Below are 26,699 nucleotides of genomic sequence, written 5' to 3' on the forward strand. Positions count from 1 at the left end.
GTGCTTAGTTTAGCTCTGCTTCTTCCCAGAGCTGCACTGCGATGTCAGCAGATGGAGGAGGTATGAATCCCCAGGACAGGAGAACGGGAGAAACAGTGAAGCATAGCTATGTTGTGAGGTGGATGATTAGAGGCACCTCATTGAGCCAAGGAGAAAAAGATGACAGAAGACAGTGCTGACGAAACCACAGGGGTGGGTGTGGCCTCTAGGAAGTGGTGATGCACATCGTCCCCTTGACCCGTGTTTGCTCTCTGTAGAAATGGAATGAAGAGCTTCCGGGGCCAGGACAGTGGGCAGTGCTGTGCCCCAGGGCAGTAAATCAGAGCACACACGCTGGAGGCTGAGAACAGCTCCAGCCCCAGCGATGACCCTGTGTTTAGTCATAAGACAGAGGACTGGAGGGCCCTTCTTTGGGCAAATGGAATAGCCCAGGTGAAAAAGGGCCTATTGGAACATAGAGCTAGTGATGCCTCTGCCGTAGGAAGAGATACTTGCAGCTCCTTCAGTGGGAACAAAGAAAAAGTTGTAAAAGTTGACAGAGGAGAAAAGAAAAAAAACAGATTTTATATAAAGATTATAGCATCAGAATGACATTTAATAATTTAACTTCCCAACAATAATAACTGACATGAAAGGCAACAAACACAAATTTCAAATAAATATATTTATACAAGTTGAAAAATTTTTAAGTTTACAAGTAATTTTTCTTAGAATTCTAAGGTCCAGTTTATAAATATAGATGCAAATACCACGTAACTAGTATTTTCATTGTAAGACTTGCCAGTACTCAAATCTCATAAACTTTGTGCATCTATTTGATAACAATACAAAGTAATTTTTTAAAAGATCATTTGTAGACATAACGAGGAGGCTTGGAGCTGTAAACAGTTCAGTGACAAAAACCATGAACAATGTTAACACGCTTGCTAGATGAAGAACTCATGGAACCCAACATAAGGCTGCAGGGTGGGTGTCTTTGGTGCAGTTCTAACATAGCTAACCTGCTAGGTGGGGCCCACAGACATTCCATCAATAAGTGAGGTGCAGAAGCCACCAGCATAGGAGGAGGAGCACGTCTCAGGGGTGAGCGGCCGACTCCCGCAGAGCATCCTGGAAACCCAGGGACTGGACGGTTTTCTGTTTAAACTGCTATCTCTGGTTTACTTTCTATCCAGCATCACCGGCCCTTTTCGGATAAAGCAACCACAGTTAATGTTTTCATGCTCATTGCTCAGAATTACTTGATTTCTGCACTGTAGTGATGAAATCTTTCCCATAGTCCCCGGTTGTGTCTACAAGTGCTCTTGGCTGCCCTGGTTCTGCGTTAGTATCACGCTCGCTGGCGTTCTGTCAGCTTTTGACCAACACCACTGAATCATTTTTATCTGACCGTGTTAACAGTTTTGGTAATTCTTCAAAACCATATCGAAATATAATTTGTTTGATAACTTAGCGTCAAATGGAGTAAGAGTCCAGAGTTTGACATTTTGAATGAACAAAGATGGAAGTTCATGCTCAATCCTGGTTGCCTGAGTTATATCGTCAAAGTATCCTATACGACGTATTTCACAGTACCTTTAATGATAAATGTAATTTTAAAAACTTGTTGCTTGTGGCTGACTCTGCATGTCCTCACATGACGTAACAGACATTTGGGGCATGAAGGAGCCCGCACTGGGTCTCTAAAGGCTGTGGTGTCTGGGCGTGAGCCACGCCCTGCCCTGCACGCTTCTTCCTTCCTGCCCGGCATCCCTGTTGTCCGGCCTCCACGCCCACTCCCAGGCGGGCTCCAGCTTGGCTGTGGGAAAGCAGCGGGTCAGGCCTTTCTTCTGCCAAGTGATTTGCTTCGCGAAGTGAATTAACTCCTGCTGCCAGTGAACCTCACCTGACTTTGCTGTTTCCCTTCACCCAGGGGTGGATCAGGCTTTGCCTCCAGAGCGCCGGGCTCCTGTCACTCCTGCCTCTTCCTCTCGCTATCACCGCCGACGGTCCTCAGGGTCACGAGATGAGCGCTACCGGTCGGGTAAGGCGCCAGATGTGGGTGGGAAGCCACTGACACTGGTCTGTAACGTGGTGCTGGTGGAGTGGATGAGTGGGCGCACGTCTGCGGAAGCTGTGTGATCACAGTGCAGTGAATTTGGATGTCTTTGTTGGTGGTGGTGTGATTGACAGATGACACCTTACTTCAGACAGAAATACACCCTCTAGAGTACAGGAAAATTCAGTAAATCGTAACTTTTTAAAATATTTTTAAAGATAGTGATGTCCATTATTTAGAATTTCACAGTAATTTAAACAGTACAAGTCTCTTATAAGCAAAATTTTGCTCATTTTTTAGGTGTCACTTGAAAAGTTTGGTTTTACTTTGTATAAACTTGGTTGCTAGTACTTTTTCCCTCTCTTTTAATCTCAGTGATTTCTGGTTTTAAAGTGCAATTTTCAAAAAAGAAATAAAATCCTTAATATTTTGTACGTTCTCTATTTCCTTTGCGTTTTATGATGTGAGTAAGAACGCTGTCTTGCTGTTCCGCTTTATGGCAGTCATCACCTGGGCTTGGCTGGCTTAAATTTCTTTCACTAATTTGGCATCAGAAAACTTGTATTGTGTTACTGCTGTCTGAGGTATTTTTTTTCCCAGCATCTAGATTAAAGTTGCTTTTTTCTGCCCCCCTACTACAATCTTTAAGAGAAGATTGCGGTAAACGTTGCTGGCACGCAGCAGTTCAGGGCATGTGCGGATTGCGGACGATGACAATCCAAAGCATAGCATTTCTGTGTCACTTCACATTTTGCAAAGCACTTGCAAGGACCTTATCTCACGTAGTTTTTATAACAGAAAGTTGAGGTGCTTCTGACAGTTTCATGTTGCAGAAGAGGAAGCTGAGGCTACAGGAGGTGAAATGGCTCAGTCAGCTCTCACCGGGGCTGGGTGGGTCAACCCTTTAAACCTCTCAGTACCGTGTTTCGTGGATCTTTCCATTAATGGATGCTTCCAAGATACACCACCACGGTCTCCACCAAGGCGGTGTGCGCCTGACTTCCTGGCCCTGCTCTCCTTCCTGGGAGGGAAGAAGGGGCAAGACAGACGTCCATGGCATTGGGAATCTTTATCGGCTGAAGCAAGAGAATGGACTCGAGATGCTAGGAAGAGGCCCAGAGCAGCCTTGCTGCTGCTCCATCTACCTTCTTGGCCCTCCCAGGAGGCCTGGTGCCTGGGACAGCACGTGAGGGTGGAATGAAGGCAGGAGTTGGTTCCCAAATCCACCTTCCATTTTCTTCAGAGGTATTTTAACACCTAGCACATTACAAGACCCCATCTTATTCAAATGTCTTGCAGGCCCCTTTCAAATCATTAGGAGAGTAGAGGCACACACACATGCTGTAAACGTGCTGGGGAATGCTTCCATATCACACACACGTGCACACACTGGGACACACACAGGCAGATGCACGCACGTAGGCACAGTAGACACACACAGACATGTATGTAGACATGCATGTAGACACACAGGTAGATGCATGTTTACTGTCATCCGTATATTCAGTTCTCACAGAAACTAGTCAACTGTTTTTATTTCCGTGTTGTAAATGAGAAAATTGAAGTTCAGCGAAGTATGTGATTGTTAATGATAATTAACTCATCAAACAGGATGCAAATCTAGCTTTGTCTAGCTCTGTAATCTGACTTCTTACTGCATAGAAGATTATGTCTTGTATTCATTTCTAACCTCTAACTTTCTGTGTTAATTTTTAATTAGATGTAAATTAAATCATGGTACCATCTGTTTTCTACGTTACATGTCTTTCCTGACAATGAGGGTGGGGGATGATAGGCCCTTCTATTCTGTGTGATCTTTGGTAAGGTGTGCTGTCTTCTCCAAATCCTTCTCGTCCTTCTAAGAAATAGGTCAGGCAGGTGTTTTTCTTTCCGAGTACAAACCTGAGAGAGGCCGCCAGCTTGCAGGTGGAGGTGGAGCTCTCTGTGCCCAGGCACGGATCCCCTTGCCTGTGCCGCCCCTTCGTGGGCGGAGGAGACATGCGCAGAGGCACTGAGTAGGGTGGCTGTGGAGCAGAGTGGAGGGTGACTTCAGGGGACTGACTGTCACCGGTCAGCAGAGACACGGCCAGCACAGCCCTCTGAGCAGGGGACTGGACCTGTCGTGTCTGGCCCACCTCAGGCCCTACGTTGGAGTCACTTAGCTTCTCATGAGCGTCATTATCCACCGATTTGTCTGTCAGTCACCTGTTATCTGTCTGTCATCTACCAGTCGTCTGTCTCTCTCCACTCTGTCTGTCTGTCCATCCACCTCCCGTCATTTGTCTGCCTTCATGTGTACTACCTACCAGAAGAATGTCAGGCCCACAGAGACAAGGATCTTTGTTTTGTTCATTTGTGTATGCCAGGCATCTAAAATACTGCCTCGTTAATGGCTTTTGAAGGAAAGGAGGCTGATGAGGGAGGAGGGCACATCTGGGGAAAAGCAAGAAATTAGGTAGGAGGGGCCAGATTTTAAGGTCTTTTATAAGCTGTGCTTGGCATTTGGGCTTTATCCTGAATATGATAGGGCACCACGTGAAGATTACTTTGGTAGCATTGAGGAGAATGGAGTAGAAATGGAGGAGTTGGAAGGACCTGAGATTGATACATGTTTAGGAGCTGAGTCAGTGCCAGTGACACTTGCGATGGTACAGAATAGCTCTAGGACGTGAGGGCAGGGGTGTGGGAGAGGGGATTGGGGTGACTCCTGATGTCTAGCTTGAATCGCTCTGCAGACGACGGTCTCTGGGTCTGCCTCTATTTAGAGAATTAAGGTTTCCGCCTGTAGGTTAAAGATGGTGAAACTGGCCTCAGCTGTTCACTTACCATACAGAGAATACTCTGAGAAATTGTGTAGACGTTCCTTGAAGTGTCATGTAAGATGTGAAAAATATTATTCTGTATATACTGTGGTAATTTTTTAAAATTTATGCTTCTCAATTTTGAATAAATGATGCTGGGTTAATTTATGTAAGGAGCAAGCATATTCAGAAGATCCTTCATATGCTTGTGAAAGCTCGGCTGGACTCTCATTTTCTGAGCCGAATCAGAACACCGCCCCTCATGTAGCCCGGCGGCCTCCCAGACGAGGGGTCTGTGGAACGTTGCGGGGGCTCATTCGGTACCTCGCTCACTGTGTTTACCTGCTGTTTCCTGTGTTTAAGATATTCTAGTCAGTTTTCTTCTTTTAGACACTTCACTGATATACTGTTAAGTTACTTTCTCTTAGTGTTTATGCTCGTGTGTCATTTTTTAAAATGTATTAAATCTTAAAAGCTTGTTTTGGTCTGTTGCTGGTGTACATGTTTCAGGATTTTCTGGGGTTTTTTTCTCCCAAGCCACCATGGAAGATTTAAGACATTCAAGAGAAAAACTTTTGTGGCCCTTGGGAGATTTGCTTTCTAAGATTCTTTGACCAGTGTAATTACTTTAGTTGCTTCAGTGACCAAATTATATCAGCCAAGAAGTAATTCTATTATCTTTTAGATAATTGACCTAATTAATAGTCTTGTCAATGATACAGCCTCAAATTTAATATCTCCTGGCTATATGTTTTCATTTCATTTCTAAAACCCTGGCTTTGCATTGTAATGACCTTGCATGAGAATTCTTCAGAGTAGTGTGTACCTCTCTTCCTTTTAAATAACTTAATTTGGAAACTTAAATTTGATTTGGAACGTGAATGAATAAATGAACAGGCATTTACTGAGTACCTCGAAAATGTCAAACTCTGTATTAGGCACTTTATTACTTTTACTTGATAAAGTCTAGTTTGAGCTTTAAAAAATTCTAACTATTTTTAACACCTTCTCCTCTCGAGCAAAAACCCTAGAAAAGAAAACGTTGAGACTTGTGTTGTTTCTATTCCAGCTAAGACTGACTATGACAAGAAAGAATATTAAAACTAAAATGCAACATATGATTTCCTGTGTTTTAAGTGATTGCTTTGTTTGGTTATGAGGTTGGGAACAGTTTGAAAACCCACATCTCGTACTTTGTGTCGTGCCTGGACAGGAGCACCTGCCTCTCAGCTCAGGCATCCTGGTCTCACCTGTGCTCATCTCAGGGAGACTGTCTTCCCTGGGACAGTGAGCTCAAGAGAGTTGAGGGGCCTGTTGGGGATTCAGGACCCTTTCTGGTATGTCTATGAGGTCAAACCATTTTCAGAGTAACTCACACGTTACTTGCCTTTTTCATTCTCATTCTTTTGTGAATGAACAGTGGGTTCTTCCAGAGGCTGCCTGACACGTGATGATGTTATCATTCTGACAGCCAGTGGAATCTGTGATTGTGAAGTCTTGTGTTTAAAAAAGTTTTACAGTTTCCTTTCTAGTGCAGTAAATATCAGAGTATTAATCCCATAAGTGAAACTTGTGAAGGTTTTCAGCAGTTTTTGAGTTTAAGGTGTTCTTTGGGTCGAAGAGTTTGAGAACCATTCCTATGAGAATTGAAAAATGTAATTTTTTAAATAAAAAATTGAGAGAAAGTATGAACTAGAAACTTCACCTTCTGAACCCATCCCTGAAGCTGACTTTATGCTGGTGACAGTTTAAAGTCTGATTCATAGCAGTGATCAGTGTCTGAGAATAGGGCCTTGTATCCTAGTATTCATTCATTCAGCAAATGTGTGAATAGTTTTGTATACTGAGCACTCTGCTACGCGCTACAGGTGAGGCATAAGTACAGCAATCGCGTTTGCTTCCAGAGTTAGTTTACCCTGTGGAGCTCTTCCCTAGCTTCACGGTCAAGGAGCCACTCAGTCTTTTTGTCCTATTGTCATTCCTGCCCCATTTGGTTGTCTGTTGTCTGTCTTCAACCAGTTAGAGAGGAAGCTGTGAGAGACACAGTACCTTGTCTACCTGAGTCTGCAGCCGGAGGGCTCTGCCTCACAGAGTGGGTATTAAACATTAGTGGAGTTAGTGTAACAGGTTTATGTGTACAGAGTGCTTAAAACGGCGACTACCCCATAACTGATGCTTGGAAAGTGTTAGCTTAAATCATGACTTAACAACCAGTAGGGTATATGTAACTTCCCTTGATAGAACTTTGAAATGAATTATGAAGCTTAAACATGTGACCTGTGAAGAAATATTTGAAGATCGAGGTCCATTCACTCTAAGAAACGAAAAATTCACAGCAATTTGCATCCAGTATTTGATTATTTATACAGATTCTAGGGTAATAAATGAATAGTTATAGTCTGCAAATGAATTCAAATGCCTTTTTCCTGAAGCTTACAAACTAGCAGATTTACACTTATTTTCCTTCCTTCTCTACCCATCCCTTGGTGACAGTTCCTGTTGGGAGGTAAACTATTTCACAGGACAAGAAAGAAAGCAGAAAAGCATGGGGCCTTCAGGGTGTCCCTGAACAATGGAGTGACTGAGCTCTCTCTTTGTTTCAGATGTCCACACAGAAGCTGTTCAGGCTGCGCTTGCTAAACACAAAGAGAGGAAGATGGCAGTGCCTATGCCTTCCAAACGCAGGTCCTTGGTGGTGCAGACCTCGATGGATGCCTACACACCCCCAGGTGAGCAGCAGGCCTGTCTGCTTCATGAAGTGACGTGACCAGCCTGCCTCAGAATTAAGCCACTGCCAGCAACAGCAGTCTTTTTAGCTTTCAAAATCATGGTGCTGTAATACAGATTTTGAGAACCAGAAGTCCAGAAACATAAATGCTCTGAATTAAATTTGGACGGAAAATTTACATCATTATGTATATGTCTATATAAATGTGTTTTATACTTTTCTTTAGACTCAGAAATACGATACAGACTTTTAAAATCCTATAAAATTTTATCTTATTTTTCACATAGCAAGAGAAGAGTTTGTACATCCGTTGTACTAACTGAAGCTGGACTTCTCTTCTGCTTAGACTGACTGATACATTCATATTCTCAAGTCTTAAAAATGTCAGTAAGTTGTAATGTTGTATTAATAAGCTGAATGAATTGGAAAATGTAGACAGTTAACCCAAATCTGGGGTAACCAATTTTCCCTGTAAAGTGCAGGTGGTTTTTTGAGGCGTCACAGCTGCTGGCTCTGCCACTGTGGTATAAGAGTGGCCGTGGTAGCACGTCAGTTAAAGGCATGGCAGTGTGCCAGTAAAACTTAATTCACAAAAACAGGCAGAGGGTTTGGACCACAGACCTACCAAACTCTGATCTGAATGATTGAAGGTAATATCTCATTTAGATTTCTGCTTTTTGTTTAATTTTGAATTTCATACAGCTACCTAAGATCTCTGCTTAACTCTGCCCAAATAATTATAACCTATATGATCTTCAAAACTGAAGTGAAGCACACAGTTAAATTGTCCAGGTATTAGAAACATGAAGGACTGAGCCTAATTAACTTGATGGTTTTTGTGTGTTATTCTGGTTCCAACATTGTTCATGTTGTTGTTGCCACTCTGTCTTTTCTGCAGACCTAAGTTACCTGGCACACCACTTTTGTTCACAAGAGAAACCTAAGGTGCAGTAAGAATAGTTGAATATATAACACTTCTTGGAGTCTTTTGAAGTTTAGCCCTGAGTATTTGCGAGCCAGTGAGAGCAATAGAAGCACACACTTCAACTCGGAATGTGGTCGAGTATACCCAGCACTGCTTCAGACAACCCCTAAGTCTTCAACCTTACAAGCATTAAAAGCGAAAGGCCTGAGCTTTGTAAGACAGAACTTAAATAGTACAAAGCTTAGTTGTTTTGTTTTTTATTAGTAGATAATACAACAAATGTTCTTTATCTCAAGAACATAATATTCTAATAAGAAAGAGAGTCCTTTTGCCAATTTCCTTACTCTCTTTCCTTTCTTTATACTGAGCCACAAAATGTAATTTGGACTGTTTTAAAATCAGCATAATTAATATGCTTAATCCTATTTGTTTAGTTTATGGTTATAATTTGCCAAAATTTATAATGTGAAAATTTTTATTTTGTATGTATTTTGTATAACAAGTAGAATGGACTTAACAAGGAAAACAAAGCCACTTAAAATATTCTAACCAAATCTTTGGAACTAAACAGTATTCAGGGAGGTGGACATTCTTCTGAGCCACTTTCTGTAGGAAGTGTTGAATCTAAAGTACAAGGTGCAATGTGTTTTTTCCACATGTGTCCATCCTCAGCGATGTGACTGTGTCATGCTGCATGATGAAAGACAAAACATTCAGGAGAACAAACTTTGTACAAATGTCTTTGCAAAATACAGAAAAACATTATTGGAAATGTTGTTTTCAGTGAAACATCTGCGTTTGATTGACTATTTTCATGCACACCGTATAATACATTTTGTAAGCTGTCATTCGGGAGTCCTAGTGACAGTACCACACTGGGTAGGTTTGTACAGTCATAAATGCCAACACCATCATAAACACTTTTATTCACAGCCCATTTTGTGCTTAGCAGTGGTCTACATACTTGTAACTGTGCTTGCATGAACAAAATCTTGGCTTAGCTTCATTTTCTCTCATTCTGTTTTCCTTGGTTGCTGATAACATTTGTTAGAACTCATCTCGTGTCCAGTTCTCTTCAGAGAATATTCCTGAAGTCTGTATTCTCTTTATGAAGTGACTGGTTGCTGATTAGCATCATGGTTTCTGGGAAAGACACAATTAGGGTTATTGCAGTGCTATTCTTTTATAGGGGAAACTCCTCTGTAGTTTTTCACATATAAAAATAGAAGAGTATGTCAGCACTTTTGCTTCCAGCCATAAAGAAATAACTGGTAACCAGACTAACCCGTACACCATAAACAACTATAAAACTGCACAAATCAGACGACTGTTTGTAGACTGTGGACCTCATTCATGGAATCAAATGAAAATACATCAAAGAACTAAATAAAAATATAGTCTTAATACTTGAACTGAGCAGAGAAAGGAAAAAAAAATTTTTAACAATAGAAACTACAGAAATGAAAAAATTTAATAAAAAATGAAATTCTCTGGATTGATTCACTGGATCAGTTTAAAATCAAATTGGAGAAGTGGAATAAGAGTCTGTGAACTTGAAGAGTGATCAGAAGAAATTAATTAAACTGAAGAACAGAGAGACCAAAGATTAAAGAAAACTTAACAGAACCTCCAGCATCTGTGATATGTCAACATACTTGTAATTGAAATCCAAGAAGGAAAAGAGAGTGAGAAAAGGGAAGAAAAACTATTTACAGAAATAAGGGTCAAAAACTTCTCAGATTGATGTAAGACTCCACCTCACAAATACCAGTTCAGTGAGTCCCATACAAGTGAAGTACAGAAAGAACCATCCCTAAGTTCATAACAGGCCAAGTGCTGAAATCCAAAGATTAAGAGGAAACCTTGAAAGTAATCAAAGGAAAACAGACACGTTGCATACAGGAGAACAATCGTATGAAGTATACATACTTATGTGAAGATACAGTAAAGGCTGGAAGATGATGGAAAGACATTTTAAAGGTGCTAAAAGGAAAAAACCAAAACTGTCCACTCATATTCAGTGAAGGTATCCTTCATGAAGGTGAAACAGAGGCACAATGAGACGCCTGAGAGCTGGGAGGATGTGCTGCCCCCAGAACTGCAACCCAGATGCCATTCAGGCAGTGGGAGGTCATGGCAGGTAAAAGCTGCATCTGTGGAAAGGAAAGAACGCTGGAAGCAGTAAATAGCTGGGGAAACATAAAATACTCTGTTTTTCCCTTGTAATTTTCTTTATAACAACAACTGCACAAAAGACAAGGCCAGGCAAATGGAATTATACTGTTGTATAGTTACTATGTTTTTGAAGTAGGAAGCAGAGTGCGGAAAGAAGGAAATGTATAGTGTTAGGTGTGATGTGAGTACAAGTGGGGAAAAAGTTTGTAATGTCAGATTTGAAGAGCAGTTACATTATTGACCCCGTGTAGACTCATCAGAGATTCATATTCTTAGCCCTAGAACAACCATTACAAAAATGAAAAGCGGTAGAGATAAGACTTTAATAGAGGACATAAAATGAAATTCGTTAAAAAAAAAAAAAAAAGGAAGGAAAAATCAACAGAAAAAGAGATAAAAATCAGAGGAATGAATAGATAACGAGTAGCAAAATGTTAGGTTTAAAGCCACTCATCAGTGATTACAATAAATGTAAATGGACCAAAGGCCCACATTAAAAGAGTTTGTCAGACTGGATGAAAAAAACAGGAAGCTACAGCTATATGTTGTCTGCAAGAGACACATTTAGGTATAAAAACAAGGATAGTTTTAAAAATTATGAAAAAATACACACTGGAAACATCAAGCATAAGAAAGTGAACAAAGCTGTATTGGCATCAGACGAGGTAGACGACAAGACGCAGTACAAGATACAAAGAGGACTGTTGCACAGTGGAAAGCAAGCAGTTCACCAGGAAGACGTGACAATAAATACTCATATACCTAAAAATAGAGCGTTACAGTTTACAAAGCAGCAACTGGCACAATGAAGGGAAAATAGAAGAATCAGAGCTAATAGTTGGAGATTTAAAAATAGCCTTTTTTGTGTGTTTCTTTTTCCAACTTTTTTTTTTTTTAAATTTTAAGCCTTCAGAAAACTTGAAAGTAAAATTGACACAGGTATACTTTTCACCTAAATTAAGCAACTATAACAATTGGGTCATATCTGTGCTCTTTTACACACGCACACGCACGCACGCTGTTGCAATCATCCTGACACTTCACACCTAAATACTTTGTCATCTGTCTCCTTAAAATGGACACGCTTATGTAATAACAGTACATCATACATAAAATTTTAAGCACAAAATACCCTTCTTAAATAATCGTAAATTTACCAAAACAACACTATCAACCAACTTGATGCAGTTGATACTCACAGAGTGTTACACCCAACTATTGCAGCAGTACAGTCCTTTTGAATACCTTTCTTGGGTTATAATTTACATCTCATAAAACTTAGCACCTTGTAAGTGTGTAATTTAATGATTTTTAGTAAATAAATAGATTGTGCAGTCATTCCTGCAATGCAGTTTTAAAGCATTTCCACACCCCCCAAAAGTTTCCTTGCGCCCATTTGCAGTTAATTCTCATCCTCTCACCCAGCACTAGGGAGCATTTGATCTGATTTACACGCCTCTGTGAATATTCTAGACATTTTGTAAATGAATTCATAAAATAGGTCCTTCTGTATCTTCTTTAGCATGTTTTTGAGCATCCATTCTGTAGCATTGGTAGCTCCTTCCTTCTTCTTGTTGAATTCTAACAGATACACCACGTTTTGTTTATCCGTTCACTAGTTGGTGGATATTTAGCTTGTTTCCAGTTTTTGGCTATTATGAATAATGCTGCTGTTAACATTTATGTGCATATATTTGTGTATACATGTAATTTTATTTATCTTGGGCAGATTCCTAGGAGTGGAATTAATGAGTCTTATGGTAAGTTTATGTTTAACCTTTAAGAAACTGCCCAGTTGTTTCCATAATGACTGCACCATTTTATATTCCCACCAGCAACGCGTGAAGATTCCAGTGTGTCAGCGTCCTTGCCGATACCTGGTGTTGTCCTTACTTTTTTTAATAGCCATTCTAATGGATATGAAGTAGTATTTCATGTGGTTTTTATTTCCCTAATGACTTATGATAATTAGCATCTTTTCATCTGCTTATTAGCCATTTGCATATATTCATTGGTGAAGTGTCTGTTCAAATTTTTGACCCATTTTTAAAACAAGTTGTCTGTTCTCTCACTGGTTAAGATTCTTTATGTAATCTGAATACAAGTGCTTTATCAGATACACAGATTGCAAACTGTGGTTTGTCTTTTCTTAATGTTGTCTGTGATAGACAAAATTAAGGCCCCCTCCAAAGATGTCCATGTCCTAATTCCTAGAACTTGTGAACATATCACCCTACATTGTAAAAAGGATTTTGCAGATAAGATTAAGTGAAGGATCTTGAAATAGGGTGGTAATCCTGGATTAACCAGGTGGGCCCACTACAGTCAAAGAGGTCCTTATTCATACAGAGAAAGACAAGTACTATATGATTTTGCCTAATATGAAGAATCTTAAAAAAAAAAACAACTCATGGGAAAAGGGATCAGATTTGTGGTTACCAGAGGCAGGAGGTGGTGGGAGGGGGAATTGGAGGAAGGTAGGCAGAAGGTAAAGACTTCCAGGTGTAAGTACTAGGGGTGTGATGTGCAGTGTGGCACCTGTAGCTCCTGGTGCTGTCTGGTGCATATGAAAGCTGTTAATAAAATCCAAGAGTTCTCACCATTTTATATGAGATGAGGGGTGCTAACTAAACTTACTGTGGTAATTATTTCATAATATACGTAAGTCAAGCTATTATGCTGTACACCTTAAACTCACAGTGGTGTAGGCCAAGTATATTTCAATAAAACTAGAGGGGAAAAAGGTCCTTAGAGAGGGAAGAATGTCAAAGTCCAAAAAAAAAAGAAAAAGACAGTGAACCCAAGGTTGGAGCGATACACTAAGAACAGATGAAGGGCTGTGGGCCAGGGATGCAGGTGACGCAGGCAGCCTCGAGAAGGCAGTTCTCCGTAAAGCCTCCGGGAAGAATGTGTCCCTGCCGACACTTTGATCTTAGACTTCTGGCTTCTGGAACTGTGAGGTAATAAATACATGTGCTGTTGTAAGCCACCGAGTTTGTGCTGACTTGTTCTGTTACCCATAGGAAAATAATCGCATCTTTTGAAGCTTAAGGGTCTTTTATTTTGATGAAGTTCAGTTCATCAGTTATTTTACGGATTGTGCTAGGGGAAGTTTTAGACGTTTCATAGTTCTTTCAGTTAGGTCTCTCTGATCCATTTTGAGTTAATTTTTGTTTATGAGGGGAGGTAAGGGTCTGTGTTTTTTGTTTGCTTGGTTTGGTTTTCGGTACATGAACAGCCAGTTGCCCAGCAACGTTTGTTGAAAAGATAATCTTTTTCTCACTGAATTATCTTGGGACCTTGGTCAAAAATAAACTGACCACGACTGCAAATGTAGAACGTTATTTCTGGGTTCAGTTCTGTCCCATTGATACACATGCCTGTTTATGTCCTGGTATCACTATCTTGAGTACTGTAACTTTATGGTAAGTTTTAATTTCAGGTAGTGAAGTTCTCCGTCTTTCTCAAAATTATGTTGGCTCTTGTCGGTCCTTTGCATTTCCAAATAAATTTTAGAATAAGCTTCCAATTTCCTAAAACACAAAGTCTCCCGGGATTTCACCAGCTACTGTCTTTATATTTTTGCTTAGATATGTTGCTAAGTGTTTCATTCTTTCAGATACTGTTGGGGCTGGAATTGTTTTCTTATTTTTATTCCCTTATTGTTCAGTGCTGGTATCTGTACAGAGATATTCTGTTTCTTTGTTTGGTGGTCCTGTGAATTTAAGAAGTCGGATATATAACCATGCAGCTCTTTTCACCTGACGTAGTGACAGCTCATGCTAACTGGTTGGATGGCTGGGTTTTGACTTCTGGCCACTAGATCAAAATGTGCTTTTTCTCTGGGTGATGGGAATAATTTGCAATCTGTCCAGCCAGAAAAGGGGGTGTGCGTTTGAGGGTGCTGGCGTGTATCTGCTTTGATAAGTGACGCCCTGGTGTTCTCACTGTGTGTGCTTGTCCCACTGCAGAGGTTCATCTTGTCTCACCGTCCTTAAGTCTTCTCAGTGGAGGCAGCCCCCATTAAGAAACTTTCTTGGGAGCTCCACAGAACTTTTCATTACAGCCCACCTCTGTCTTCAAAGGTGACTGGAAAATTCGCTGGGCATGTTGATGACTCTGGCAATGTAAAGGTAGTTCTGGAGACTGAGGAGTCCAAGATCAAGGTGTTGGCATTCGGTGTCTGGTGAGAGCTCTCTTCCTCATGGTTGGCCATATTCTCGCTGAGTCTTTACATGGCAGAAGGGCTAGCTCATCTAGTAATTCAGTAATTTTTCAGTGTGTTCCATCTGTGAATAAAGATGGTTTTACCGCTTCCTTTCCAATCCGGATGCTTTTAATTTTTTCTTTCCTCTGTATTTTTCTGGCCAGAACCTGCTGGATAACGTTGAACAGAAGTAGCAAGAGGGGGCTTCTTGCCTTGTTCTTATCTGAGGGGAAACGTGTATAGTCATTTACCTTTATGTGCAGTGTCAGCTGCGGGTCCTCACGACGCCCTTCACGGGGCTGACGACGTTCCCTCCTGTTCCTGCCTTGTTAAGAGGCTTTATCACGAGTGGGTGTTAGGTTTTAGGAAATACTCTTTCTGTGACTTAAGCGTAACTTACCGTTTTCCTCTCTTTATTCTACTAACATGGTATATGGCATTAATTCACTTTTGAATGTCAAATCAACGTTAATTCACGCTCATATGTATAATCCTGGTCACCACTTGGTCACGGTGTCCTGTACATTTTATATGTTGCTCAGTTCTGTTTGGTAGTATTTTTGAGAATTTTTGTGTCTGTATCATGAGTGATACTGTTCCGTAGTTTTCTTATGAAAAGAAGGGGTGATGAATGAAAGACTGATTTGTAAGGGAGTGTGAGGAAACTTTGGGGGGGTGGTGATGTGAAGTGTGGATACGTGGTTATGTACATTTCTCAAGAGTCTTAAATCTGAGGAGTTGAATAGATATTTTTCGAAAGAAGATTCACAAGTGACCAGTGATCACATGAAGAAATACATAAGATCACTGATCACTAGGGAAATGCAGATCAGCACTGCAGTGAGATACAGCTGCACACCCACGAGGACGGTGATGATCAAAACACCAGAAAATTACAAGCGTTGGTAAGTACGTAAAGCAACTGGAACCCTTGTGCACTGTTGGCAGAAATGAGAGATGGTGCAGCCTCTGTGGAAACAATATGTCAGTTCTTCAAAAAATTAAAAATAAATTTACCATATGATCCAGTAATTCCACTTCTGAGTACATACTCAAAAGAATTTAAAGGAGGATCTTGAAGAGATATTTATATACCTATGTTCACAGCAGCATTATTCACAACAGCTAAAACATGGAAACAACCCAAGTGTCCACGGCAGATGAATGAATGTCAGAACGTGGTCTGTACACACCGTGGAATATTATTCAGCCTTAAGGAGGAAGGAAGTTCTGACACATGCTACCAATGGATGAACCTGAGAACCTTATGCCAAGTGAAATAAGCCAGTCACAGAAAGACAAATAGTGTGGGATTCCACTTGCATGAGGTGCTTAGAGTCGTCAACGTTGCATAGTAAGTAGAAGGTTGCTTGTCATGGGAGGGGGAGGAGGCACTGGAAAGTCACTGTTTAATTGTTAAATGTTTCAGTTTTGCAAGATGAAATGAGTTAACATGGATGGATGGTGGTGAAATGAGTTATGGGGAGGTTGTACAGCAGTGTGAATGTATTTAATACCGATGAACTGTATACTTAAAAATGGTAAAAATTTATGTTATATGTATTTTACCACTATTGTTTAAAAAATTGAAAAAAGTCTTAGGTTGAATACAAAAAGTATACATTTTCTTCTTATGTAAAATATAATTCTAAGTTATTGTAAAAGGCAGGGCAAGGGGAGAGAATTGGTTACTCTCCTAATATTGTTGTTGCCCCTCTAACAGATTTCTCACAAATAAACTTTAAAAAGTTCTGGGCGGCATAGGCCACATCACTGTGATAACAAAATACTGGTTTAAGTATCCTTTACAAACATTGTTGTGTTAAAGAAAAAGTTGTGTGTCTTGATTTAAGACAAATTACCATTTCTCTTATTCTCATTAAGTGTTCTAGACCGACTCCCATCGGTTCTTCCTCCTGGCATCTCACTTAACTCACCTATATGTAGGGTCCTGAGTGTTATTCTTACACTGAAGTTTAAAAAACAAGTACACCAGTAATTTAGTCTCCAAAACCTTCTAGGTGAAAAGTTATCAAATGAATACTACTTCCATTAATTTTAATGAAAAAAGTGACATATTTTTTCTCAATCCAAAATATACAGTTTTCATAGATAGCAAAATCAAATAAATAATGAAAAATTTGTGTAAGAAATGAAAGTAAAAATGAATGCATTGAGTTTGATCACAGAGTGTAATCTGTGTAATGGAATGAGTTACTGTCCTTCCCAAAGGACGAGGCAAAGACTTTAAGGTGCACAGAAAACATTTGGTTTCTCCCCAAACTCTTGAGTGGAGAAAATTGGTGAGTATGTCTTTGTCCAAGAATGTAAAAACTTTTTATAGAATATTTAAGACGTTTTGGATGAAGACTTGAGTATACTAAAAAAATCTTTTGTCGTCTGAAAAGCAGTGTAAGTTTTCAGGTGTGTTCGGAGCAGAAGCTGTTGACCAGTTGGAGTGTGAGGTGGGCCTGCGTTTGGGCGTTTGGAGAGGGCCCGGCCCGGGCATGCTTCTCTCCGCGACGCACAGCAGATCACTTCTCCTTCGACAGACACCTCCTCCGGCTCGGAAGACGAAGGCTCGGTGCAGGGTGACTCCCAGGGCACCCCCACCTCCAGCCAGGGCAGCATCAACATGGAGCACTGGATCAGCCAGGCCATCCATGGCTCCACCACCTCCACCACCTCGTCGTCCTCCACCCAGAGCGGGGGCAGCGGCGCCGCCCACAGGCTGGCTGACGTCATGGCCCAGACGCACATAGGTGAGTGCCCTGTGGGGCTCCTGTCCGCAGTCTTCTCATCCTTTTAGGTCTGGGCGCTACAGGGCAGCTGGGCCCTTTCTCTGGGATTTCCCTGTCTGTGCATCATGGCCGTGGAATCGCCCAAAGGCAGCTCAGCCCCGCTCACTCTCCTGGGCTGCTTTGCTGCGCTGGGTTTTCTGTTGTGTGAAACCCTTGGTTTCACCACTTTTTGGGCCCAGACGTCTGCTACCGCTGTAATTTCAGGAGTTTTCTGCTAGTAGAAGAATGCATTCTTGTTCACTAGGGAAGCTTGCAGCCGTATCTGGTTGCATGTTTTCTTTGACTCACCTATGCTAAAATACGCTCTTAAATGAAAATTTAATTGTGCTGGTAAACAAGGCGGGGGGCTTCAGAGTGAGTCTGCCCTCACTGAGGAGGTCACTGAGGAAGGGGAAGCTTTCATTGCTGCTGCTTATGCGGTCTTCTGCTGTGGGTGTGGGGATTTCTGGGGCTGTTCTTGTTACTTTGTGTGTGATTTCCCTGATGAGCGAGATCCTCTGTATTGAAAAAGCAGCGTTGGGAAGCGTTGGCACCACGTTTGGAAATAGTGTGAAAGTGAGACTCAGTAAGAGTCGTTGGAGGACAGGCCTGTTGGATGGCAGTGGGCCTGCGAGACGGGGTGAGCACAGCCCAGGGTTCTCTGCCTCTGCCTGAGGCCTGCACCTCAGTGTGCCACGCCCATCAGGTATGCAGTCCACATCTGTTCTGACCCATTTCCTGCTGTGGATTAAGATTTTTAAATATTTCAATAATAAAAATAGCCATAAATTACTTGCTTTGAATGTGGTGCCAAGATGGTTCAGTATGTTCTCTATTCAAACGGCGTGGACTAGGGTCAGTGGTTGATAACTGAGTACAGGACAGGGGCACACTGTCCTCTCACATCTGAATTCATATCCGAAAAATCCACTGTAGAAAACGGGTAAGTGAAATGAATGTGTTAAATACTTCGTGAACGTCTCAGACTCACAGAGTACTTGCTTCTAGATTATGGGCTACTTGACAGTCAGGAATTCCAGACTGACTTCTTAGGACTTGGCCTCAACAGCACTCGCTCAGAATGAAGTTGAGGTTTTTCAGAATCATCAATGAGACCGGTTGTCCACCTGCAGGACACAGGCAGCCGGTCAGGAGAGCTGGGTCTGGTCCCTGCTCGCACGTTAACGGCTGTTGGCTTCTTCGGAAGTCACTTCTTTCTGCCTTAGTTTTCTGGTGGAAAGAGAAGGTGATTTTTTCCTTTGTACCTCTCCATTATGAGTAAAAAGAAGAAGATTCTTCACAATTTTTAAAGTACCACTCACATGCAAAGTGGTACTGTTAAATTTCAACTTAAAATGCTTTCGGTACCAGACACTGGTTAATGTGCACTGAGAACTTCTGCTTGAAATCACAGTAAGAATCTTGCTATGTACATAGTAAGAAAAACAGAAATGTGTGACCATTAAATGTTTTTAGATACTAAAATTTCTTCCTGTGTGTGTTTTGGAGACTGAGTCAGTTAACTTTTAAGGAAATATGAGAATCTTACCAAGAGAAACACATAATTTTAAGCAAATTACTCTCTGCCTTTGGATCTCCTTTTGTGAATTTACACGTGGAATACTGGAGGAAATTATAGCACAGAGAATTAAATTTATCCAGACCAAAAGGCTGCCTTGCTCGTGTGCGTTAAGTCTCAGAGTAACCTCAACATAGCTTCTGAGTGTGTGACAGTTCAGTAATTTCTAATCTGGCACTAAGATAAGTTCCTAGAATATCTGGAAATTTTCTGTAAATGTGAAAGAGAAATTTTGAAAGAAAGCAGTGGCAAAATAATAAAGGAAGAAAAGGAGAATTAAAATACTTTATTCCTGTGGCAAAGCAGAAGAAGTACAAAGTCAGAACTGGCAATAATGCAACCTTTGGTCGAGGTCATCGAGAGCGTTCACGTGAGGAACTCTGTGTCTGTGTGTGTGTTAAGGGGTTCAGGGCCAGTAAACCACCGCCTGTGGGTCTGGTCCCTCGAGGCGAGGTACTTGGGAAGAGTCTGTAGACACCTCTTCCCAGTGAGGAAGGAAGACGAGCGGGTAAAGACCACGAAGCGTCTGCCACCCGGGGCTGTTCTCTGCCGTTGCTGTGGGGTCTTCGTGACGACACGGCGGGGCATCTCCGCGCGTGACTCCAGCCAGGCTGGTTGCCGGACCACGCGGCCCCTGCCGGGTGGTCTTTCTGTCTCTGGCTCTGCGTGATGTTTTTCACACCGAAGACATTGACGACGATGGCTCAAGATGCTCCACCCTGAGATGCCGAGGCCTGAAACCGCGGATTTGTCTGCAAGACGGCGGCTCCCTGCAGCTCAGACAGGACTGCCCTCGCTCATCCAAGGCCCTTGCCCCACAGCGAGAACCAGAAAGTGTTCACTCAGAACCTCTGTGCATGGCACGTTCTTCAGACAATTTGAAAAGAAAGGATTAATACCTCTAAAATATTTTATCATTATCAAAAGTTGAGGAGCACAATTGAGAATAACCAGGAGAATTACAGCAATACTTTGAAACTTCAGGAGGCATATTTGTAGGAGGCACGAGAGTAAAATATTATAGGAATTAGTTAGCTACATAAAAGTGGAGAAGTTGAAGCAAAACTATTAATACATTTCAAGATTAAGAAAGAAGAACAAATCAGAATGGATAACCTACATTGAGGATCAAAGTGTGTATATTCAGAAAATTAAAGAGACTTCTGCGTGAGCTGTTCTTATTTTGTGGTTACAGATGTGTTGGTAAGGTCTCTGTCACCCTTTGTCACTGACACATCTGAGACGTCATAGGGTTTCATCTGCATGTGTTGGGGGTTTATTGTCATTAACCAGATATTCGTAGAAGTAACTGCCGTTCCCAGAATATTACAGAACTTATTGGCTTGAATGCTGCTTTTGGTGTGTGCTGTTTGCACAGCAGGGACATTCTCCTCAGGTCTCTTGCATCCGATCCTGCTGGGCTGGTGGATGTGCGCCCGTGCCTGACGCGTGATCGTCATGGAGCCTGGCAGTTGTGCCTGAGTCTGGAGTCCAGTTTTCTAGGGAATTTGTTCAGAGGACTTGAATAGCCACCACTGTGATAGATTACCCTAACTTATTTATGTGTAATCATCCAGAGTACCAGAGAATTCTTTTATAAACTCTCTTCCAGTACTTTTCACACATTTACAGTCTTAAAGGATTAAATACACATCGAGGATGGTGATATTATATCAGCAAGGCCTGCACACTTGGGGCTGGGGTCTCCATGCCACACCCTCTCCCCTCCCCTCCCAGCCGGGCATCCCTGCAGCTAGAGCTTCATAATTCTTAAGGCAGGGTGGGTCAATTTCTTCAGTGAAGGCCAGAGAATATTTTAGGCTTTGTAGCTCTGCTTTCTAGCCAAGAGCAGCTGTAGACAGTGAGCAGGGGGCTTGGCTGTGCACCGGCAGAACTGTATCAAAGCAGGTAGCAGGCCACCCCATGATCCACAGTTTGCCGTCTCATTTTCTAGAGAGTGTGAAGCCACACTACTGAGAAAGTAAGTGGGAAAAAGTGTATTTGACAACACGAGGTCGACTGGAGACTCGTCCATGAATTCCTGCGCGTTTCTTCGGGCTCCTTGGGTGATTTCAGTACTTGGAGGAGCCTGGCTTTCTCATCGGCCGGCGTGACTGGGAATGTCTGGTTAGGTCTCCGTCTGGCTTGGAACCCTGCCTCGTCTTGGTTGGTTGGTAGGACAGCCGAGGGCTGCACGGGTGCACTCAGCTGAAGCTGGATGAGCGCCCGTGGGTCTTTCCCGTCCACTCTTCAGATGTCTCTGACCACCGATCCTTGTCTGACTCAGATGTTTCCGCGTCTCTCTCCATTCATGTTGTGCTGCTTTCTTCTCCAGAGAAGAAAGCTCCTTTTCCAGGGTTCATCTCTTCATCCTCATCCTGGGTCCCAGCTCCTCCTGCATCTGCTAGCTCACCTCTTTTCTCTTTTGTGTCTTCATTCCCCCATTGGTGAACCGGAGCTTTGGACCCCCTGCCTGCCCCACAGCCTGATCCCCCTGCCCCCGGGTCCTGCCCTCTCCTTCTGGTGGCTCCTGCCCCCACCGTCTCTGCTTGCTGGTCTCATCCACGCCCCCAGGTTTCAGGGCTGCCTGCTCTTTCATGGCTTCCAGGTCTGCCCTGTTTTCACCAGTCCACGCTTCAGACTGCTTCCTGCTCCCGCACATCAGCCCCCCATACCCTGAGGTCAGCTCATCTGATGAGGAGCCCTCAGCCATCCTTGGCTTTTGCTCCCACCTACCAGCCACGTCCCTGTTCTGGGCTTGTGGCTGCCATGTGTCTTGCAAGCCTTCTTCCCCTCCATCACTGCTCCTGGGTCCAGGCACGTCACCTCCCACCGGGACTGCTGCAGCCCCTTCCAGCCTCGTATCTGTCCGTTTCACGATGTCCTGTACCTTCTTGCTATTAGAGGACAGATCTGCTCCTCTTTTCCCAAAAACTGCTTCGGAATTTTTGCTGCTCAAAACTGATTTTGCTAATTGGGATTTCATACTTAGAATCAAAGTAATGATTTCTGCGCCCTCAAGTACCTTGACATCGGGCATGGTGTTTGTCCCGTGCTGCAGGAGACTTCGTTGGGCTGCAGCACCTTGGTGCACACAACAGAGAGACGCCTGTTCAGTCCTCCTTTTTCCCAGTGTTCAAGCGCACTTGACTCAGAAAGTAGCGACACAGTCCTTCACGCTTTATGCTGTGAGTTTCACAGATTCTTTCCTGGAACTCGGGAGAGGAAGGGGTCCCCACGCTGCAGGGTGTCAGGGCGCGGTGTCACTTGTGCCCTTGGCCATGGTGAGAAGTTCGCGGCATTCTTGTGCCTTCAGAAGGTGGAGGTGATGCCCAGGGCACCTGGCCAGTGAGCGGTCAGCAGGAAGCACACACAGACCTGCCCGATGGAGGACTCCTTCCTGCTTGAGACACTCCAGTTTCACTCCCTCCTTGGCGCCTTTGGTCCACCTTGGCCCTGCTTGTTAAAAACAGAGACCTTTTCAGACCAAAGGGCAGTTAGACTTTGCATAAGCAATAAAAACTTCAGCGTCCCTGTCACAGTCCGCTGAGTCTGGTCTGTGCAGGCCTGTGAAGATTAAAGCCCTTCGTCATGAACTGGAGTTTGTGGACATGAAAACCAGGATGCTGTTGTCTGCAGCTGGAGGTTCCTATTCTGATACTGGAACGTCCGGAGATCGTCTGATGGTCACCATCCACCTTTATGGGATTTTTGTGGCATAAATGTGGGAGGGAGGCAGTTCCAGGTCTGAGACCCGTGTAATCCTGCTCAAGTCAACCTCTCAGAGCTTCGGCCGGAGAGATGTTTGAACGTAGAGCCAGCCGGCCCGCGCAACCATCTCCAGGTTTGGTCTGCACACGGTTGCCGGCAAACCTGAAGAGCAGCTGTGCGTCGCCATTAGCAGCGCTGCGCACTCCCACTCCCACTTTCACAGGTGACGGGCTGTGCGACTCTCTCCCTGAGTGATTACAAACACTTACAAGATAGACCCTCACTCCAGCATCGTCGCACGTCACTTCTGGGGGAGACTCCAGCAGCGCTTCCCTCTTGGAGCCATGAGAGGAGACGGTCCTGGTGACGCCGAGGCGGGAGGCCCGCTCGTCTGGCGAGCCGCGCGTGGGAGGTGGGCTGGGCGGACCTGAGCGGTCTTGCTTTGTGAGGCTCCTCCCTCCCTCAGCGTTGTGTCACCTCCCCGTTTTCATTGAGGAGCCCAGTTTGCCGCTGCTGCGTGGAGGGTGCAGCCCCATCGTCGAGGAAGCTCGGCGGGCGGGTGGTCTGAGGGCCTGTGTCAGTTTCTGCTCCGACAGTGGAGGTCGGGTTGACTGGGAGCCTTGGGTGGGCCCTTGCTGGCGTGTGGAAGGCTGGGTTCCTGTGAGCACGTCCCTCCTCAGCCACCATCAGCCCACCATGAGCACATTGCTTTCTTCACGTGAAAACCAGATTTCCTGTTTGCCTTCTCTCCATTTAAGTCATTTGGGGACTAATAATAACAGGCTGTGAAAAGTAGGGTCTCTGTGATCACTGACCCCGAGATTCCCCGTTGTACAGCTGGAATTAAAGAAAGCTGGAACAGCGCTGGAACAGAAGCATGTTACCTGTAGTCGTCAGGTGCTCTCTAACGTGTTCATTCTTTGAATTGCTCCTCCAGAGCTTGCTCGGCACACGCAACTCCAGCGCTTGCTGTGTGTTGTGCACCGCCAGCGTCTGCGTGAGACACAGCAGGCCGGACTGAGCGGACGCCCCCAAGAGCAGGGGTCTAGGAAGGGTTAGTTCAGGGAAGCATAGGATTTCCAAGGCAGAGTTGAGCAGGGAGACCAGCCAGTGTCCTGAAACGATCATGGCCGGAAACAGCTGTCAGCAAGGGGCAGATCGAAGATAAGAGTAACAGACCAAAACGCAGAGTGGGCGGGGTGCGGTGCATGAGTGGGACCCCTGGTACTGATGGCGCCAAGACCCTGTGCCTTTATTCCCGATTCTTAAGGATCCCATGTCAGCTGCTGGGAGCAAAAGCCATGCAGGGGTGGATGAGATGGGACCCACCCACGTGGGAGCAGATGCAAAGGTGTCACCAGTAGCTCAGGGGCGGTCACAGTGGAGGTGACACTTGACAGGTGGCCGGAAGGACGCTGCCCTTCTTTTGTTGATTTTAAAAGCACTGGGAAATTGATCTAAGGGACAGTGGGTCCCCTGGCTCAGAAGGTATCTTCAGAATGTTCCTGGTGCGCGTGGGCCTGGCTGGCCTCGGCCCTGGGACTGGTGAGCACTTAGACCTTGAACCTGCACCGCCAGCCCCACCCCACTTTTTCCTTACCCATCAACAGGTGTTTCTTGAACATCTGCTACATGCAGATGTCCTTTAAATACTCCCACAGACAGGTAACTGAGTTAAATGCTTGGAGTGAGACGGGGCACCGTGTACCGGTGCCGTGGGACTTCCGACAGAGGCCAGCTAGCTGCTGGGTTTGTAGTCCTGTAGTGACAACATACACAGGGAGTCTGAGGGGCGGGCTGGCATATAAATAAGCTGGGAGAGCACTTTGAAGTCACCCAGCCGTCACTGTTCCTATTTGTTAATTACCAGATATGTTGGAATTACTATTCTTCCCAACTTCAGAGTAGAAACACCGCAGTACTTCTGCCACCCAACACAGACTCGCCGTCGACGTGGCTCCAGCGCAGCACAAATACAAGTAAATCTGAGTGGAACAGAAGAGACGCTGCGAGCGGGTGTGTTAGCTGCCCTGGTTTTGTGTGACTGATCTGACGTTTTGCTTGTCATGCGTTGGCATTATTATGTTTTCATTTGAAATATGAGCCCCCAGTGAGTTGCTGCTCAGCCCTGGAGACTTAGATTTTTTTGAAACACGCAGCAAAATGTTAGGTGAAAGCACTGGTAGGGTGATGAAGTGGATGGATTCAGCGCCTGAAACTGGATTAGAGAGGTGATTTGCGAGGTCCTCTTCTCTCCCTCTTGCTCTTCCCTCAGTGGTCTGATAGAGTCCCAGCCTCGCCCTCCTCCCTCCGACAGGTGCTCTTTTTCTGGGTTAAGAGCTAAGAAATTGCCCCTAAGGGTATGTGTCAGTTCGCTCAGGCTGCCTTAACAAAGCACCTTAAACACAGCTTACACAACACACGTTTATTGGCTCACAGTTCTGGAGGCCGGAAGTCTGAGAGCACGGTGTCGGCCATTTCTTCTGTGGCCTCTCTCCTGGGCGTGTAGATGGCCGTCTTCTCTGTGCGTGTCTGTGTCCTCATTTCTTCTAAGGACACCAGCAGGTAGAAGTAGGGCCCGTCATGACCTCGCTTTACCTTAATTGCCTTAATCTTTAAAGACCCCATCTCCAAACACAGTCACCTTCTGAGAGCCTGGGGCTAGGACTGCAACATGTGAATTGTGAGGGGACACAGTTCTCTCCATAGCAGGCTGGACACTGTTGGAAAAGGAGATGTGAGGTGGGGACCTTGACTCCCCACTGATGGGCCGTGTTTGGGTTGTTATCTTTACAGAGATCTGCAGTTCAGACCTGGAAAGATAGCTTCTCGTGTGGAGAGCGGCCCAGGCCTGTATTCTCTCCTCGCACATCTTTGTGCCTAGTGACAGCAATGCCAGTGTCTGTTTATCTGCGTAATTGCCACTTTCCCATCATCACCTCCTTTCACAGGACAGGGAACTGCCCCCGGTGATGAGCTCTGAGCGTTGGGTCTGAGGACCAACTGGCCCCCTCAGCACTGACGGCCGCAGCCTGTGCACATTTTCACACACCTGCTGATCAGGGTACCTGGCGTCAGGGGACTCCCGAGTCCAAGCACCCGGGATGCGCTGGTCACGCTGGGTTGCTGTGTTTGAAACTTGCCTGGGATCACCGACTGCTCTTCTGCGGCCTCACGTCTCCTTCGTGTGGGCCCCTCAGCACACGCGGGCTCACTGCCACGGAAGGCAGTCTTGTCTCCTGGCAGATTCCGTACTTGCCAGCCCGCCTACTTGTTAAAATTATTTTCAGCCTAAACTTAGTACCCATGGGCCTTCTCCAGGTCGTTTCCAGACATTTGCACAATGACTAAAATTTGAGTCCCTGACGTGCGGGTTCCCAGCAGAGTCAGCAGGGCGACCCTCTGGCTTCTTGTTCAGCACAGCCCATAAACGTGTCCTTTACACGAGGTCCCTGTGTTCCCTCCTCTTGTCCTTTTCCTTGATGACAGCTTAGAACAGCCATCGTGTGGAGTGCTGAGGGGGCCAGCGTTCAGAGGAAAAAGGCCTCCAGTGCCTGCTCCCCTTTCAGCACAAGGTAATGTGCTTCTGTCGCGTGGAACTGTGGGATCTCGACAGCTTGCTGTCTAGCAAGGATTAACAAGCCAAAACTAGCAGTGTACTACCTGTTATTAGAGCTTAGTACATAGAAAGTGCCATCGGTAGTCTCACTTGACATACTTTCCTTAGTGCCTTATTTAATACACACAGAAGCGTG

The 26,699-nt window shown here is 44.2% G+C and overlaps 1 protein-coding gene across 16 annotated transcripts in view; it reads left to right on the forward strand.

Moving 5' to 3' along the window:
* Positions 1-26,699, forward strand: part of DIP2C (disco interacting protein 2 homolog C) — a 274,924-nt gene that overhangs the window by 161,562 nt on the left and 86,663 nt on the right. For 11 of the 16 annotated variants that reach the window (XM_074358494.1, XM_074358500.1, XM_074358499.1 and 8 more), the window contains 3 exons: positions 1,913-2,023; positions 7,443-7,568; positions 17,427-17,636. In XM_074358494.1, coding sequence (XP_074214595.1) covers positions 1,913-2,023; positions 7,443-7,568; positions 17,427-17,636 — 447 coding nt within the window. Of the gene's footprint in view, positions 1-1,912; positions 2,024-7,442; positions 7,569-16,076; positions 16,229-17,426; positions 17,637-26,699 lie in introns of those variants that run through there. The other 5 variants (XM_074358497.1, XM_074358503.1, XM_074358506.1 and 2 more) reach the window with 2 other exon arrangements.

This window comes from Camelus bactrianus, chromosome 35, assembly GCF_048773025.1.
Source record: "Camelus bactrianus isolate YW-2024 breed Bactrian camel chromosome 35, ASM4877302v1, whole genome shotgun sequence".
NCBI classification, from domain to species: Eukaryota; Metazoa; Chordata; class Mammalia; order Artiodactyla; family Camelidae; genus Camelus; species Camelus bactrianus.